The 18,962-nt window shown below is 44.3% G+C and overlaps 1 protein-coding gene across 1 annotated transcript in view; it reads right to left on the bottom strand.

Annotated features, from left to right (window-relative positions):
• Positions 1-18,588, bottom strand: part of RTN3 (reticulon 3) — a 73,286-nt gene extending 54,698 nt beyond the window's left edge. The window contains exon 1 of the mRNA XM_007994797.3: positions 18,292-18,588. Coding sequence (XP_007992988.1) covers positions 18,292-18,433 — 142 coding nt within the window. The 5' untranslated portion in view covers positions 18,434-18,588. The remainder of the gene's footprint in view (positions 1-18,291) is intronic.
• Positions 18,589-18,962: the final 374 nt, after the last annotated feature.

Raw genomic sequence — 18,962 nt, forward strand, 5'->3', positions numbered from 1 at the left:
CACGTTTTAGAAAGAACTCCGGCAGCAGGGTAGAGCATGGACTGAACTGAAAAGCTACTGCATAATCTTGGCAAGAGATGAGGGCTCGCACTAAGGCAGTGAGGGTGGGAATGAGAGGACTGCTGACAAGACAGAACACAGGTCTTGAGACCATCTGCCTGGATGCTGAAGACTGGAGAAGTAAAAGATCACTGAGGGACTAAATGAAATGCCATGGTTGGGAACACAGAAGGAATCTTTTTTTTTTTTTGACAAAGAGTCTCAGCTCTGTTGCCTAGGTTGGAGTACAGTGGTATGATTTTGGCTCAGTGCAACCTCTGCCTCCCAGGTTCAAGTGATTCTCATGCCTCAGCCTCCCAAGTAGCTGGGATTACAGGCGCACGCCACCCCACACAGCTAATTTTTGTATTTTTAGTAGAGACGGGGTTTCACCAGGTTGGCCAGGCTGGTCTCAAACTGCTGACCTAAAGTGACCTGCCTGCCTCGGCCTCCCAAAGTGTTTGGATTACAGGCGTGAGCCACTGCACCCGGCCAGGAATCACTTATATTATTAACTTTCAATATAAAAAAAATTTGCCTAAGGCATATGTAAGTGTCAATTGTTCAACAGGCAGTTCAATAACAGGGACAGACTCAGGAGAGAGGTAAATGCTGTAGATAAGTATCTGGGATTAACATTTGGGTGAGAACTGACACCACTGCAGTTAATACCTCCATCCAGGAAGAAATACAGAAGTTTTACAAAACAATCTTGAGATATCTCAATATTTAAAGGGGCCAACGGTAGGAGCTTGGGAGCAGGTGCTGGCAGTCAGTCGGAACAACTCTCTCAGCCTTGCCTCAGGTACAAGACAGTATCTGGAGTCAATGGTCCCCCAGTGATCTTAGATCATGTTAAGTTTCCCAGGAATGCTGAGATTGCCCACTTGACCTTACCAGATGGCATGAAGAGAAATTTTAAAATATGTATATTTAAAGGGGATCAAGAAAGAAGGACCACTGAAGAAAACAGAAAGGAGTCAATAAAGGAAAAAATGGTGCCATTTGGAGAATGCTTTAGAGAAAGGTCAAGAATCAAAGCCATTGAATGGCTAACACTATGAAAAACGATCAGGTACAGTAGCTGATGCCTGTAATCCCAGCACTTTGGGAGGAGGCTGAAGCAGGTGGATGGCTTGACCTCAGGAGTTTGAGACCAGCCTGGGCAACATGGTGAAATCCCATCTCTAAAAAATTACCAAAATTAACCAGGCATGCTGGTTTGCTCCTGCCGTCCCAGCTACTTGGGGGACTGAGCTGAAAGGATCGCTTGAGCCCAGGAGGCGGAGACTGCAGTGAGGTGAGATTGAGCCACGGCACCTGGGCAAGAGAGTGAGATACTGTCTTAAAGAAAAAAAAAAAAGACTATGAAAAGGGTCACAGAAATTAATTTGGCATTGATGAGTAAAATGAGAGTGGTAGGGGGGAGGGGACAGACAATGAAGACTGAGGAGTGAAGGTAAGTTTAAAAAACACTGAAAACAAAAAGTATGGGAAATATGGCTGATAAAGGGAAGAACTAAAAACAGCAGCAGCTAGAGGGAGAGGCAATGTTGAGGGAAAGTTTTTTAGAAATGAAAATGACAAGTGTATTTACAGAGAGACAGAAAGGAGCCAACAGAAGAAAAAAAATCTGAAAATACATAAAAAAGAAACAATTTTTTTTCTGGAACAAAGCCCACAAAATTGCTAGAAGATACGGGATTGAAAAACCACAAGTGGGCCAGTGCGGCAGCTCTCGCCTGTGATCCCAGCACTGTGGAAGGCTGAGGCAGGCGGATCACCTGAGGTAAGGAGTTCAAGAACAGCCTGGCCAACATGGTGAAACCCCATCTCCACTAAAAATACAAAAATTAGCCGGGCATGGTGGCAGGTGCCTATAATCCCAGCTACTCGGGGCCAAGGCAGGAAATCGCTTGAATCTGGGAGGCGGACGTCGCAGTGAGCGGAGATCGCACCATCACACTCCAGCCTGGGGGATAAGAATGAGACTTTGTCTCAAAAAAATAAAAATAAAAATAAAAAAAAAACAATAATAATAATTAGCCGGGCATGGTGGCACACATCCCAGCTACTTGACTTGGGAGGCTGAGGCAAGAGAATTGCTTGAATCCAGGAGGTGGAGGTTGCAGCGAGCTGAGATGGAACCACTGCACCCCAGCCTGGGCGACAGAGGGAGGCTCTATCTCAAAAAAAAAAAAAAAAAAAAGTAGCATAAGTGGACCTGCTGAAAATCTAATTTCAATAAATAACCAGTCATTTGTGCAAATATGTGGCTATAAGATTATTCATCATAATATTATTTTTATTTATTTATTTTTATTATTATTATTTTTTTGAGATGGAGTCTCCCCAGTCGCCCAGGCTGGAGTGCAGTGGCTGGATCTCAGCTCACTGCAACCTCTGCCTCCCGGGTTCACGCCATCCTCGTGCCTCAGCCTCCCGAGTAGCTGGGACTACAGGTGCCCACCACCACGCCCTGTTAATTTTTTGTATTTTTATAGAGATGAGGTTTCACCATGTTAGCCAGGATGATCTCGATCTCCTGACCTTGTGATCCGCCTGCCTCGGCCTCCCAAAGTGCTGGGATTACAGGCGTGAGCCACCGGGCTTGGCTGTATTTTTTAAATTTTCTTAAAAATAGCAACAGGGGGCTGGGTGTGGTGGCTCACACCTGTAATCCCAGCACTTTGGGAGACCGAGCTGGGCGGATCACGAAGTCAAGAGATCGAAACCATCCTGGCTAACACGGTGAAACCCCATCTCTACTAAAAATACAAAAAATTAGCCGGGCGTGGTGGCGGGCGCCTGCAGTCCCAGCTACTCGGGAGGCTGAGGCAGGAGAATGGCGTGAACCTGGAAGGCGGAGCTTGCAGTGAGCCAAAGATCGCACCACTGCACTCCAGCCTGGGTGACAGAGCGAGATTCTGTCTCAAAAAAAAAAAAAAAGCAACAGGGGCCAGGCACGGTGGCTCAAGCCTGTAATCCTAGCACTTTGGGAAGCCAAGGAGGCTGGATCATCTGAGTTCGAGACCAGCAGGGCCAACATAGTGAAACCCTGTCACTACTAAAAATACAAAATTAGATGGGTGTGGAGGCAGGCACCTGTAATCCCAGCTACTCGGGAGGCTGAGGCAGGAGAACTGCTTGAACCCAGGAGGTGGAGGTTGCAGTGAGCCAAGACTGCACCACTGTACTCTAACCTGTGTGCTAGAGCTAGACTCTGTCTCAAAAAAAAAAAAAAAAAAAAAAAGTGACAGGATCCCACTATGTTGTCCAAACTGGTCTTGAACTCCTGGGCTCAAGCCATCCTCCTACCTTAGCCTCCCAGGTGCTGGGATTACAGGCATGAGCCACCACACCTGGCTTCATCACAATATTCTTTTTTTTTTTTTTCTTTTGAGACAGAGTCTTGTTCTGTCGCCCAGGGTGGAGTGCAGTGGCGTGATCTCGGCTCACTGCAACCTCCACCTCCCAGGTTCAAGTGATTCTTCTGCCTCAGCCTCCTGAGTAGCTGGGATTACAGGCGTGCGCCACCACACCCAGCTAATTTTTGTATCTTTAGTAGAGATGGTGTTTCACTATGTTGCTCCTGACCTCGAGATCTGTCCACCTAAGCCTCCCAAAGTGCTAGGATTACAGGCGTGAGCCACTGAGCCCAGCTTCATCACAATATTCTTTAAAATAGTTTTTTTTTTTTTTTTAAAGGAAACTTAACAAAGGTCTAATAAGTAGACTAACTTTGGTATATCCAAACAACGGGATAATAGTCATTAACAATTGGGTTGTAGATGAGAATTTATTGACACTAAGAGATGTTCACTGTATTCTAATAAAAAAGAATATTACAAAGGTAATTTTTATTTATTACTTATTATTTTTTAGAGAAGGAAGGTCTCACTCTGTCCTTCTTTCTTGATCCCCTTTAATTTTTCCCTAACGCCCCTTTTCTCTTCCCAAGATCCTATCCAGGATACAGGATACCATATCACATTTTGTCATCATGTTTCCTTAGCCTCTTCTGGACTGTCAGCTTCAGAGACTTCTCTTGACAGTTTTAACAAGTACTCTGGTCAAGATATTTTACAGAATGTCCCTCAATTTGAGTCTGTCAGATGTTTTTCTCATGGTTAGACTGGAGTGATGGCTTCTGGGGAAGATTACCAAGGACCATGCTCATCACATCATATCAAGAGTACAGACTTTCAACATGACTTATCAACTGATGATGTTAACCTGATCCCTGGCTGAGGTAGTGCCTGCCAGGATTCTCCACCTGGGTGGAGGAAGCAGTACTTCTCCCCACCCTTCCACACTGTATTCTGTGGAAACAAGTCTTAAGCTCACCACCTAACCTGAAGAGGTGAAGGGGTTAAGCTCCACCTCCTTGAGGGGGGAGAATCTACATAAACTGGCAGGTTGATTTTTATTTATTCATTTATAGCTAACATAACTACTATAAAAACAGACCAACTAGTTAAAGCTCAGGAATTTCAGGGGGAAAAAAAGAAAAAAAAAAAAGAAATCAATTATTAAAGTCTTAGTTCTCAGAATATCTAATGAAATAAATTCAATTTATTTATTGTTGGAAAATAATTACAACCTGACTGGAAGCACCTAAGGGTTAAAGACCTCTTACATATCTTTGTATCTTTCAGGTTGACCAGCATATAGCAGAAGTCATGGAATATCGAGGCTTGAACATTACAGGAGCTTCATAAATGTTTGCTGAAAACCAATATAAGAGATTTTTAGATTTAGCTTGTTATTTCAAAACTAGACTGAGTAGTAAGTAGTAACTGGACATTCGTCTTATTAATGTAGTAGTTACTAAGGCAGCAGTTCCCTCTCATATAAGTCAAAACAGTGCTAATTTCCAAGATGCCCACTCTTCTGTTATATCACTAAAAAGAGTTGGAAAGCTTTCTTTGTACTATTTATTAGAGTAAACGTATATGCAATCCAACACGAAGAACAAAGCAGAACTCCTGTTGCAAAAGAAAATTAGCCTGACAGAAACAAAATGGACTATGTAGATATGAAATTGGTTACAGGTTGGGTGCGGTGGCTCAATCCTGTGATCCCAGCACGTTGGGAGGCTGAGGTGGGTGGATCACTTGAGCTTATGAGGTCAAGATCAGCCTGGGCAACGTGGTGAAACCTCGTCTCTACAAAAATACAAAAAATAGCCATGCCTATAGTCCCAGCTACTCGGGAGGCTGAGGTGGGAGGACGGCTTGAGCCCAGGACATGGACGTTGTAGTGAGTCGAGATCACGCCACTGCACTCCAGCCTGGGTGATAGAGCCAGGCCTTGTCTTAAAAATAAATTAATAGGCTGGGCACGGTGGCTCATGCCTATAATCCCAGCACTTTAGGAGGCCAAGGCAGGAGGATCACCTGAGGTCGGGAGTTCAAGACCAGCCTGACCAACATGGAGAAACCCCGTCTCTACTAAAAATACAAAATTAGCCAGACGTGGTGGCACATGCCTGTAATCCCAGCCACCTGGGAGGCTGAGGCAGGAGAATCACATGAATCTGGGAGGCAGAGGTTGTGGTGAGCTGCGATCATGCCATTGCACTCCAGTCTGGGCAACAAGAGCAAAACTTCTCAAAAAAAAAAAAACCAAAAACCTTAATTAATAAACTGGTTACAAATATCTTAATACCCTAGCTGCCTTTTTTTTTGTTTTGAGACAGGGTCTTCTGTCTTCTGTTGCCCAAGATGGAGTGCAGTGGTAATGCAATCACTGCAGCCTCAACCTTGAGGGCCAAAGTGATACTCCCACCTCAGCCTCCTAAGGAGCTGGGACTACAGGCACATACCACCACACCCAGATTATTTTTAATTTTTGTAGAGATGGGATTTCACTATGTTGTGCAGGCTGGTTTCAAACTCCTGGGCTCAAGCAATCCTCCCATCTTGGCCTCCAAAGGGCTAAGATTACAGGCATGAACCACTGTGCCCAGAGTCTCTTTCTAATATGCCAGAATGTGGCATTCAAGTGGTTATGAAAAGATGTTTTTCTGGATTAAAGTCATTGGTAGAAAATACCTACAGTCCAGAAGAAACAAGAGAGGCTAACCTTAAATATATTTCTATTACAGATAGTTTTATGGGCTTACAAGAAAACTCTCTCCTCAGCACTTATATGGATACATCCATTTCCATAGAGATCTTATAGAAATTACGAATTATAAGCATGTAACGATGTTTACAATTTGACTTTCAAAAACCAAATGTTCTTAACCTGAAGTTTATGAATGAATTTGACAGCAGTTCATGAATCCTGAATCCAATAAATTTTTTTTTTTGAGATGGAGTTTTGCTCTTGTTGCCCAGGCTGGAGTGCAATGGCGTGATCTCGGCTCACCGCAACCTCCACCTCCCAAGTTCAAGCGACTCTCCTGCCTCAGCCTTCCTGAGTAGCTGGGATGAGAGGCATGTGCCACCACGCCCCACTAATTTTGTATTTTCAGTACAGACGGGGTTTCTCCATGTTGATCAGGTTGGTTTCGAACTCCTGACCTCAGGTGATCCACCCGCCTCGGCCTCCCAAAGTGCTGGGATTACAGGCCTGAGCCACTGCATCTGGCCACAATACTTTGTTAATATGCATGTTTTTCTGGGAAGAGTTTCTCTACTCATTCTTCCCATAAATATTTATTGAACACCTCTTATGAGCCAAGGGCTTGTTTTAGTTGCTGGACAAAACCCATAAGGAAGCTGGGCATGGTGGCTTATGCCTGTAATCCCAGCACTTCGAGAGGCCAAGGAAGGAGGATCTCCTGAGCTCAGGAGTTCAATCAAGACCAGCATGGGCAATATGGTGAGACCCCATCTCTTTTTTTTTTTTTTCTTTTTCATTGAACTGTTTTAATGGGTCTCAAAATTCTGTGACAATTTTTTGGTCAAGTTGTTCCCATTAAAAGGTACTGATTTTAAAAACTAAAAACTGCCACATGCAAAAAAGAAAACCAAAGTGGTCTACAAAACATTCCTCCCTTCTGAAGGGTTTTTTTTTTTTTTTTTTTTTGAGACAGAGTCTCGCTCTGTCACCCAGGCTGGAGTGCAGTGGCACGATCTTGGTTCACTGCAACCTCCACCTCCCGGGTTCAAGCGATTCTCCTGCCTCAGTCTCCCAAGTAGCTGGAACTACAGGCGCGTGCTACCACGCCCGGCTACTTTTTTTGGTATTTTTAATAGAGATGGAGTTTCACCATGTTAGCCAGGATGGTCTCCATCTCCTGACCTCGTGATCCACCTGCCTCAGCCTCCCAAAATGCTGGGATTACAGGTATGAGCCACCGTGCCTGGCCAGAGGGTTAGGTTTTAACATATGATTTGGCCGGGTTGCAGGGGTGGGGACATAAACAGTGAGTCTACTGCAATGGGAGAAGAGCATTCTAGGCAGAGTGAACAGCAAATAAAACCGTGAGATAGAGGGTTATTTCTGGTGTAAAGAACAACGAAGGCCGGGCACAGTGGCTCATGCATGTAATCCCAGCACTTTTGGAGGCCGAGGTGGGTGGATGACTTGAGGTCAGGAGTTCAAAACCAGTCTGATCAACATGGTAAAATCTCTTCTCTACTAAAAATACAAAAATCAGCTGGCATGGAGGTGCGCGCCTGTAATCCCAGCTACTTGGGAGGCTGAGGTGAGAGGACTGCTTGAACCTGGGAGGCAGAGGTTGCAGTGAGCCAAGATCGCACCACTGCACTCCAGCCTGGGCGACAGAGTGAGTCAAGGAGGCCAGTATGGTTGAAGCCAAGTGAGAAATGGGGAGGTTGGGGCCAGATAGTACAGGGTATTTATTAATAAGTCTTCTGAGGATATTGGCATTTACTGAGTGTAACAGGAAGCCACTGTAGCACTTTGCCCATGAGTGACATGACCCAACTTGCATTTTCACAGGCTTACACCAGCTGCTGTGTGGAAAATGGACTGAAGAGAGGCAAGGAAGAAAGCAGGGAGACCAGATAGGAGGCATCTACAATAATCCAGGAGAGCTAGCCTGGACCAAGATGGTAGCAATGGAGGTTGACAGAATTGGTCAGACTTTGGATATATTTTTGAAGGTAGAATCAAGAGCATTTGTTGATGGCTTGCATGAGGGATAGAAAGGAATCAAGGATAACTCCAAGGTTTTTGATTTTAACAAAAGAAGGAAAGAACAGAATGGCCATTCATTGAGATTGAGAAGACTGTGAGAACAAACTTAAAAGGAAAGATCAGGACATGCACTGTGGCTCATGCTGGTAATCCCAGCACTTTGAGAGGCCAAGGCAGGAGGATCACTTGAGCCCAGGAGTTCAATACCAGCCTAGGCAATATAGTGAGATCCTGTCTCTACAAAAATAAAAATAATTAGGTTGGACACGGTGGCTCACACCTGTAATCCCAGCACTTCAGGAGGCCAAGGAGGGTGGATCTCCTGAGATCAGGAGTTCGAGATCAGCCTGACCAATATGGTGAAACCCTGTCTCTACTAAAGATACAAAAATTAGGTGGGCATGGTGGCACATGCCTATAATCCCAGCTACTTGGGAGGCTGAGGCAGGAGAATTGCTTGAACCCAGGAGGCGGATGTTGCAGTGAGCAGAGATCGTGCCACCGCACTCCCGCCTGGGTGACAAAGTGAGACTCCATCTCAAAAAAAAAAAAAGAATTAGCAATATTAAATCTCAAGAATAAGGAAATCCACAGAGTCAGAAAGTAGATTAATAGCTGCCAGAGAATTGTGGGGAGGGAAGAACGGTGAATGACTACTAACAGATATGGGGTTTCTCTTTGGGGTAATAAAAATGTTCTGGAATTAGATAGTGGACATAGCTGTACAACTCTGTGCATACACTCAAAAACACCTTAAAATGGTGAATTTTATGGAGCCAGAGGATGAACAGTCAGTGAGAGTATGTGGTGTCAGAGAAGACAAATTTAAAAAGCATTTCAAGGAGAGAGTAATCAATTATGTCAAAAGCTGTTGTGAAAGCACGTTAAGAGGAGGATGGAGAAGAGACCACTGAATTTAACAATGTGTAAAATATCTGGTGAACTTGACTGGAAAAGTTTCTGTAGAGCAGTGAAATAAAAAGGCACCTGGCTAGGCCGGGCGCGGTGGCTCAAGCCTGTAATCCCAGCACTTTGGGAGGCCGAGACGGGTGGATCACGAGGTCAGGAGATCGAGACCATCCTGGCTATCACGGTGAAACCCCGTCTCTACTAAAAATACAAAAAATTAGCCGGGCGCGGTGGCCGGCGCCTGTAGTCCCAGCTACTCGGGAGGCTGAGGCAGGAGAATGGCGTGAACCCGGGAGGCGGAGCTTGCAGTGAGCTGAGATCCGGCCACTGCACTCCAGCCTGGGTGGCAGAGTGAGACTCCGTCTCAAAAAAAAAAAAAAGGCACCTGGCTTAAGAACCATGGAGCCAGAAATTAAGGCTTTTAAGTTAAACTGATCACTGAATTCAAAAGGGTGACTGAGCCACTTTTACCACATGTCACTTCAAATTTTAAAGCATAGGCATTAAACTCTCTGTGCCTGAGTCCCCATCTGTAAGAAGGGGGTTATATCGTTACCTGTCTACCTCACAAATAAACATAATACAAGTCTTTCCTCTACTGAATATGGCCTGTAGAGGAATGATCTATATTTTATTTACCTTTCTTTCTTCCATAGCACCTGGCAAAGAGCTTTCAGTTGTTGAATTAAGGTAACATATAGGCACAACTTAAATCATAAAGCAGTACACAAATGTAAGATATCATGAAAATCAAGTATTTCGATCTCATACATAAAATACAGACAATGCCCTCTATTGAAATATGTTCAAATAACAGGACAAAATTTTTGTAACAAAAGGTTTTCCAGAATGTCCTTCCATATAGCTTGAAGGGCAACCTACCGATGAGGAACACGTCAAAAAGCTCACTGTCTGTCCCCTCTGGTTAAGTTATGATGATATGGTTACAGGAGATAATAAATCAGTTGATTGGCGAAAACAGGTAAGAATAGTTCTTTGAAGCTGGGCGTGGTGGCTCACGCCTGTAACCCCAGCACTGTGGGAAGCCGAGTGGGGAGCTCACCTGAGGTCAGGAGTTCAGGACCAGCTGACCAACATGGTGAAACCCCATCTCTACTAAAAATACAAAAATTAACTGGGCATGGTGGCACAAGCCTGCAATCCCAGCTACTCAGGAGGCTGAGGCAGGAGAATGGCTTGAACCAAGGAGGCGGAGCTGAGATCCCACCACTGCACTCCAGCCTGAGCGACAGAGGGGCACTCTGTCTCAAAAAAAAAAAAAAAAAAAAAGTTCTTCGAAATTAAAAAAAAAACAAAAATTCACAAGAGTGGGCCACTTCCTGATAAGCTCACTGTCTCCTCTGGTTAGGTTACGATGGTATGGTTACAGGCGATAATAAATCAGTTGATTGGAGAAAACAGGTAAGAATAGTTCTTTGAAATTTAAAAAATAAATCACAAAATAACAAGAGCAGGCCACTTGCTGATAACCTCCTCTCATAGGTAAAATGAAAATGCAAACCCTGTTACAGTATTTAAAGAGATTCTCTCTGAGGTTGCAATATCACAGAGGAACATGTCTTACAAAACTCATAGATGCACAGAAGACCTCAATGATGCAATCACAAGCAATACTGATGGCAGCTGAACTTATTTAACACACATACTTCTTTCAAAACATCTACACCATACCCTACGATCCAAAATAACTCTAAAACTAGTAGCTGTCATAAATGAATGGAACAGAAGGTTATCTCAGTTTTCTGGGCAACTTCTGAATAAGTTAATTATACAAACAAAATATTGACTTGCTAATTTTTATCTAAAAAGTTTTACTATGAGTGCTTACTTCAGCAGCACATATACCAAAATTAGAACTATACAGAGAGGATTAGCTAAATTAAGAGAAAAAGTTATATTACAAAATTGATGAATTTTTCACAAGTCTGTACACTTAAGAGGCTAAATTCATCATCAACAATAAAGTTAACGCAAACTATAAGCTAAGTGCATACAACAAATATACACATTTATATTAGAAAACCTACTTCTTTAATGGAGCTGTTGCAATTCTGTTCAGAATTACAAAAATGGTAAATTCTAGGATTACGGGTAAAGAAAGAAGTGTCTTTCTGCAAAACATACTCTTGGCACAAACAAAATTGGAAAGCTCAACTTTCCCTTTTCCCTTCAACAACACGTCACCAATTCCTTTATTACCAAACTTCATTTTACAAAGCTTGAAACAAGCACAGGACTAGACAGGTAACTCCTATATCAGGATAGATATATGATTTCCTCACAGGAGAATTTGATAAAAGCAGTAATACTGGTTTTATTTTATTTTCAGACCATCTTTAAAACACCAAGAATAAAAACACTGAGGTTCTTACCAGTCACTTAATAAACAACCCCTTAGAAATGACAATTTAGGGTAAAGGTGCACCTACTAAATGTATGTAGACTGGTTGTTTAATTTGATCAGAGTGGTTCCATTACTTGTGAATCTTACAATAAACAAAAACAGCATTAAAAAAAATTTCTTACTCTTGGAGAATAAAAACAATCCAAGTCAGCAGGCATTTGCAGGCCATATTGACATGACCACTCTTGCTGTCTCCTGTATGCTTGCTTCCACACTGAAAGGGGTTTCCTAATGTATCATAACATTTATTACAGTCAGAATCTGCAGAAGTATTTAAGCATATTGATTCATGCCAAGCCTTCTGGGAAACATCTTGGCTCCTCCCTCTGCGTCTTTAAGAGACCACCTTAGTGGAAGGGGGTGGCAGCTTTATGACATTAATGTGAAGGGCCACAAACTGAAACAACTGACTCACGTGTGGGAAGGGAAAAAAGGCATAACAATAGTCTTTGATTGTGAGGAAGACAGCTTTCTCATTTGTACTTGAACTGCTATGTTGTATCTATTAATATGTGCAAGTAGTTTGTAACCTACAAATGGATTTATCAAATATTATATATTGTTATTTAATAAAGGTCAGGATTTAAAGGTACAATGCAAATGTGTCTACGTCACATTGTTGATCTATATTTCATTTCTTCACATTAATGGTACAATTATTTACTACAGGCAAGACACTGTGTTAAGCCCTATAAATGTGTTTACTCTTTTTTTTTTAAGACAGAGTCTCACCCTGTCGCTCAGGCTGGAGTGCAATGGCACTATCTTGGCTCACTGCAACCTACGCCTCCCAGGTTCAAGCGATTCTACTGCCTCGGCCTCCCGAGTAGCTGGGATTACAGGTGCGCACTACCAAGCCCAGCTAATTTTTTGTATCTTTAATAGACGTGCCGTTTCACCATGTTGGCCAGGGCGGTCTTGAACTCCTGACCTTAGGTGATCCGCCCGCCTTGGCCTCCCAAAGTGCTGGGATTACAGGCGTGGGCTACCGCATCCAGCCAAATTGTGTTTAATCTTCATATCAACTCCAAGGTAGACACTATTATCCCAATTTTCAAGTTAAGGAAACTGAGGCTCAATACTTGCACAAGAACACATAATTATTAAGAGACAGGGCCAGAATTGAAATCCAGGCATTCCTGGAACTCAAGTCTGTGTTTTAACACATTACACTGCCACTGATAATCTGACACGAATATAACACTCAGATGATGTCAGTGTTGGACACGGGGCCACATTCCTTTTTATTTAAGGGTTAACTCAAAACACAAATTACATACTCACATTTGATTAATATGTTAGAACAAAGTGTGGAAATAAAGCCATAAAAACTACACAGAACAACTAAGTTTCATGAGTGAGGAAATAAATTTTTTTTTTTTTTTGAGACGGAGTCTCTCTGTGTTGCCCAGGCTGGAGTGCAGTGGCGCGATCTCGGCTCACTGCAAGCTCCGCCTCCTGGGTTCCCGTCATTCTCCTGCCTCAGCCTCCCGAGTAGCTGGGACTACAGGCGCCCGCCACCTCGCCTGGCTAATTTTTTTTGTATTTTTAGTGGAGACGGGGTTTCACCGTGTTAGCCAGGATGGTCTTGATCTCCTGACCTTGTGATCTGCCCGCCTCGGCCTCCCAAAGTGCTGGGATTACAAGTGTGAGCCACCGCGCCCAGCCGAGAAAATAAATATTTAAAGCAAAAACCTTTTTCAAAAAATTGCCCAAGCTGTTTTTGCTTTGAGCTAATTTCTACGAACAAACATAAAATGTAGTTTTATTTTGGCATCATGATTTTCTGTTTTTCTTTTTTTAAGACAAGGTCTGGCTCTGTCACCCAGGCTGGAGTGCAATGGCACAATCTCAGCTCCCTGCAACCTCTGCCCCCAGCTCAAGCCATCCTCTCACCTCAGTCTCCTAAATGGCTGGGACCACAGGTGCATATCACCATGCCCAGCTAATTCTTGCTTTTTTGTTTTTTTTGTAGAGATGGGATTTCACTATTATTGTCCAGGCTGGTCTCAAGCTCGTGAGCTCAAGCAATCCACCCGCCTCAGCCTCCCAAAGTGCTGGGATTACAGGTATGAGCCACCACACTCAATTTTCATAACAACAATAAAAAGCAGTCTCTAGCAAGTTATAGATTTTTTTTTTTTTTGAGACAGAGTCTTGCTCTGTCCCCCAGGCTGGAGTGCAGTGGCGCGATCCTGGCTCACTGCAAGCTCTGCCTCCCAGGTTCATGCCATTCTCCTGCCTCAGCCTCCCGAGTAGCTGGGACTACAGGCACCTGCCACCATATCTGGCTAATTTTTTGTATTTTTAGTAGAGACAGGGTTCCACTGTGTTAGCCAGGATGGTCTCTATCTCCTGACCTCATGATCCACTCGCCTCAGCCTCCCAAAGTGCTGGGATTACAGGTGTGAGCCACCACACCAGGCCAAGTTATAGAATTTCAATCATGTCATCAGTAAACTATTAAAGTACTTTTAAAGTTCAGATGATAGACATGTCTCTATACTTGAGGTCTAATAAAGGCAACTCTTGCTTTGAAATGAACATGAAATATTTCAGTCTCTTTTACCTCAACCTCAAATTTCTGCCTCTGAAATCTTCAGTTTCCTTCAAAGGCAGAAATCTGGGAAGCCGTCCTGACCCCTGATCCCTATCTCTAAGCATACTACATTGCTGGCTGCACTAGAACTGAAGGCACTAAAGTACAGAGTGCCATCACCCATTCTCTACCTGTATGTAGTAACTAATACTTCTAAAATTCATTACTGGACAGGTCGGTCAAGACAAAATTGTTTTCTGCAGGACACCAAGTAATCCACTTACTTTTCTTTAACTAAAACCAAGATGAGTCTCCAAAACCAAGGGGAGCTTGGTGAAAGAACATGAAGCTGGACGATGACAGCAATATGTGCAGATATTTTTTTTTAACAATTAAGGTAATTTTTTAGCATCTACATTTTAAATAAGTTAAATTTTGGAATAACAAACTTCATCCTATTTTCAGGGTACAAAAGCCTGAGACACTTCCTCTGTGACATGGAGAAAACATCCTGCAAGGAGGAAAAGCTTCGGCAATAAAAATGATTACTACACATTGCGGTATCTTTTTTTTTTTTTTTGAGATGGAGTCTTGCTCTGTCACCTAGGCTGGAGTGCAGTGGTGTGATCTCAGCTCTCTGCAACCTCTGCCTCCCAGGTTCAAGCGATTTTCCTGCCTCAGCCTCCCGAGTAGCTGAGACTACAGGTGCACACCACTGTGCCTGGCTAATTTTTGTATTTTTTAGTAGAGACAGGGTTTCGCCATGTTTGTCAGGCTGATCTCTAACTCCTGACCTCAGGTGATTCACCCACCTCAGCCTCCCAAAGTGCTGGGATTACAGGCGTGAGCCACCGCGCCCGGCCCCACATTGCAAGGTAAACTTTTATGTTCAGGTAATGACCCGACAAATGAGGATCTTGCATTGGGCCCAACAAAACTGTATTAGTGCTTTTTAGACAATATGAATGCACATTTGCAATGGATAAGCATTTAAGATAAGAGTCTCTCGGCCAGGCTCAGTGGCTCATGCCCGTAATCCCAACACCTTGGGAGGCCGAGGTGGACGGATCACTTGACGTGAGGAGTTCAAGACCAGCCTGGCCAACATGGCAAAACTCCATATCTACTAAAAGTACAAAAATTATCTGGGTGTGGCAGTGCACGTCTGTAATCCCACCTACTCAGGAGGCTAAGGTGGGAGAATGGCTTGAGCCCAGGAGACAGAGGTTGTAGTGAGCCAAGATCACACCACTGCACTCCAGCCTGGGCTACAGAGCAAGACTCCGAAAAGAGTCTGTCTTTAGTTTATTTCTCAAGTGTGCCTTTCTAGATAGTAAATTTGATAATTTATTCAACAAATACTAACTACTACTATACATCACTGTTTTAAGTGCTAATAGTGATAAATGTCTACAGCACATCTAAGAAATACAAATTCTGTAATAAAATTTTACTAAGAAATGATGGGTAAAGCTGGTCATTAAAGGTGGCTCACACCTGTAATCCCAGCACTTTGGGAGGCCGAGGAGGGCAGATCACATGAGGCCAGGAGTTTGAGACCAGCCTGGCCAACATGGCAAAACCCCATCTCTACCAAAAATATAAAAATTAACCAGGTGTGGGCCAGGTGTGGTGGCTCATGCCTGTAATCCCAGCACTTTGGGAGGCCGAGGCGGGCGGATCACAAGGTCAGGAGATCGAGACCATCCTGGCTAACACTGTGAAACCCCATCTCTACTAAAAATACAAAAAATCAGCCAGGTGTGGTGGTGAGCGCCTGTAGTACCAGCTACCGGGAGGCTGAGGCAGGAGAATGGCATGAACCTGGGAGGCAGAGGTTCCAGTGAGCTGAGATCGCGCCACTGCACTCCAGCCTGGGAGACAGAGGGAGACTCCGTCTCAAACAAACAAACAAAAAAGATTAACCAGGTGTGGTGGTGCACGCCTGTAATCCCAGCTACTCGGGTGGCTGAAGCATGAGAATCACTTGAACCCCGAGAATCATTTGAACCCTGGAGGCGGTGGCTGCAGTGAGCCAAGATGGCTCCACTGTGCTACAGTGTGTGACAGAGCAAGACCTTGTCTCAAAAACAAAAAAAAAAAAAAAAAAAAGGAAAGAGAAAGAAATAGCGAGTGAAAATTGCAGCATTTAATATTACTAGGAAAATGTAATGCAAACTCATGTACTTGGAACAGCACTTCAGAATATAAATTCTACTACTTTCGGCAAAACACATAATTTCAGCAGCTTTTCCACTATCATAAAGAGGAGTGCAAAAAATACAATAATAAATAGATACAATAAATAGATAAAAATTGTGACAAGGGTAGATCACATGAAAAAAGATAAGCCAAACAGAAATATGTTATGTCATTGAATTCGTATTGCCAATTTAGGTGCCAATTAGGTTGTGGTATGCATGTGTGTCTATGAACAAAATACTCTTATTTCATTGGCCTACTAGACCAGTTCTTCCGTAAGTGCATTAAAGGAATGAAAAAGATGAATCTCAAATGATTTCACTACTTAGTTATAAATAAACTAGGACTAAATTTTCAAATCTGCTAACTAGAATGACTTTTCAACACTTAATATCTGTCTTATCTAGAGCTTACAGAGCCAAATTTCTAAAACTTAGGTCTGAATCAAAAATGAAAAATCAAGAAAACCCAAAAGATATGCACAAAAGGGCCTACCAAACAGTAAGCAATGACAAGTGATTAAAGCAAAAAGATCAAGTTGCTAAGTTATAAGGAAGTCGCTGTTCATCTGGACCTTAGCCCAGAACACAAAAATTTGGAGGAGAAACGGCTGGTAGTTTAAAGGGGACAGGGTTTTAAATTTGCTGCCTCATTCTTTCATCTGCAAAAGCTTCCTGATACTGAAATGGCCATAACCACACTGAAAAATCCAACAGGGCTCCAAAGCTCTCAGACAGGTGAAAATTCACTGTTAGAAAAACATGTAGAAAATAATACATTTAAGGCTAAGATCAGAAATTTTTTCTTTAGAACCCAAGATTCTGCCAAAGGAGACAACGAAGCATTAAAAACAATTCTCAAAAATCTTTAACATAACTAAATAGAGAGCAAAATTAGCTCTACTCTCCCGAATTTACGGCCCTTCCTTTGACAAAACGCATTTTTTTTTTCCTTCGAAGACTCAGTTCCTTTAAGAACCACCACCTGCCTGCCCATGGTGGGGTTTTTTTTTCCCCTCTTAAGAAGGCATCTGCACTGCAGATTTCTGCATAAGGGGAGCTTGCCAGCCAGCTCCCACCAGCAGGCAGACGCGTATACAATGGAAACTAAAGGAGGTCTGCAGCTTCGCTCTTAGTCTTTCACAGAGATGGGAGAAGGGGACTCAACCAGCCCTCGCTTTGTCTGAATGTTCTCCCCCTCCCCCTTTCTGCAGTAAACACCCCGCTTTGTTATACTTCGATCAATAGTAGCCCACAGAAAACACGAAATCAAAACATGTTGATAGCTTAGCATGACTCTATTTTCTAGAATATAAGCGTCTGATTGCGTGTCCCCACCCCCACGCAGCTCCAGGGAAGAGAAGGCTGTTGCAGATGCAGCCACGGATCCATCTTGGACCATCAGCAGCTCCCTCCCAAATCTTCCCTGAGCTATTCTCATCCCGCCTCCTTCTACCTCGGAGCCTCAGAAAAATCCGGCATTCATGGACTCTAGCCGAAAACAGTAAAAACAAAACAAACAAACAAAAAACAATGGGCTACAATGCTTCCATTAAACTTCCTTATCTTCCCCATGGGCAGCCAAAAATATTTTGGAGGACTATCATGAATGCTTGATCATGTCAACACCTGTGCAAACCTGCAATGCAACCCTTTCACCACCATCCCCTCAAAAATCTAACAAATTGTTTCTCCCACCACCCACCTGCCCCTATCTAATCCTCCACTAAATGACCCCAGTTCACCATATGCATCGAGCAACTCTCCATTTTATCCCACGAGCTGGTATTTTTCCCCACCTGCCCAGTCTTGGCGTTAACGCCCACTGGACTGTCTCCCCGCCCCCAACCTGTTTTCCTCACACCCCGTTATTTCCTCACCGCCTGCACAACCTTACGTTCCCCTTCCCCTTTGCCCATTTTCCAAACGCTCGTCCCTGCGGGGCTGAAGCCATCAGAAGTCGAGGGTAATTCTCCCTCCTCCCGCCTCGCCTCCTAATCCCCCCAGCCCTCAGGCCCCCGCTCGCCCTCTTTCCCAAGGCGGGGGCTCCCCGCGCGCCTCACCCGCACATGAGGAGCTGCAGCTCTTCGTCCCCAGGGCGGGGCAGGCTCCTGGGCTCCCGCCGCCGCCGGGCGCGGACGGCTCGGCTCCGGACGACGACGAGGAGATGGAAGGGGACTGAGTGGCCGCCGACGGCTCCGCCATAGCTACGCGAGCGAGGGTGGGAGAAGGGTGAATAGAGATACGGGGCGGGAGAGAGGGAGGGGAAATAGAATAATCCGGCAACTGGCTCGCTCAACTCCCTTTACTCCGCCTGCTCCGAGGACAGACTCCGACTGACTGACTGACTCAGCCGAGCGCAGCGACAGGGCGGGAGCGCGAGCGCGCATGCGCACAAAGAGCCCCGAGCGGGTGCCTAAGCGCGCAGCGGCGCAGGGCGCAGGCGCAAGAACCGTTGATCGTCGCTCTCGCCGGGAAGGAGGGGCAAAGCCAGCCTCACGCGGCGCCTCGCGCGCCGCGGGGTGGGGAGCGTCCCTTGGGGACCAGACGCAAGGGGCGTACCCAAGCCCCAATCCCCGCCCACGACTGCGGCCGAATCCGGGAGCTGCGGGGTAGTATTCCCTCCTGCCTCTTTATGTGAATGTTTTAGGGTCGGCAGATTATGTATTTTAATGATAGAAATTTATCTGGGCTTCCATTATCTGGAAACTCTCTTTCCCCTACATTCCAGAGT

This window comes from Chlorocebus sabaeus, chromosome 1 (genome assembly GCF_047675955.1).
Source record: "Chlorocebus sabaeus isolate Y175 chromosome 1, mChlSab1.0.hap1, whole genome shotgun sequence".
In the NCBI taxonomy this organism is placed as follows: domain Eukaryota; kingdom Metazoa; phylum Chordata; class Mammalia; order Primates; family Cercopithecidae; genus Chlorocebus; species Chlorocebus sabaeus.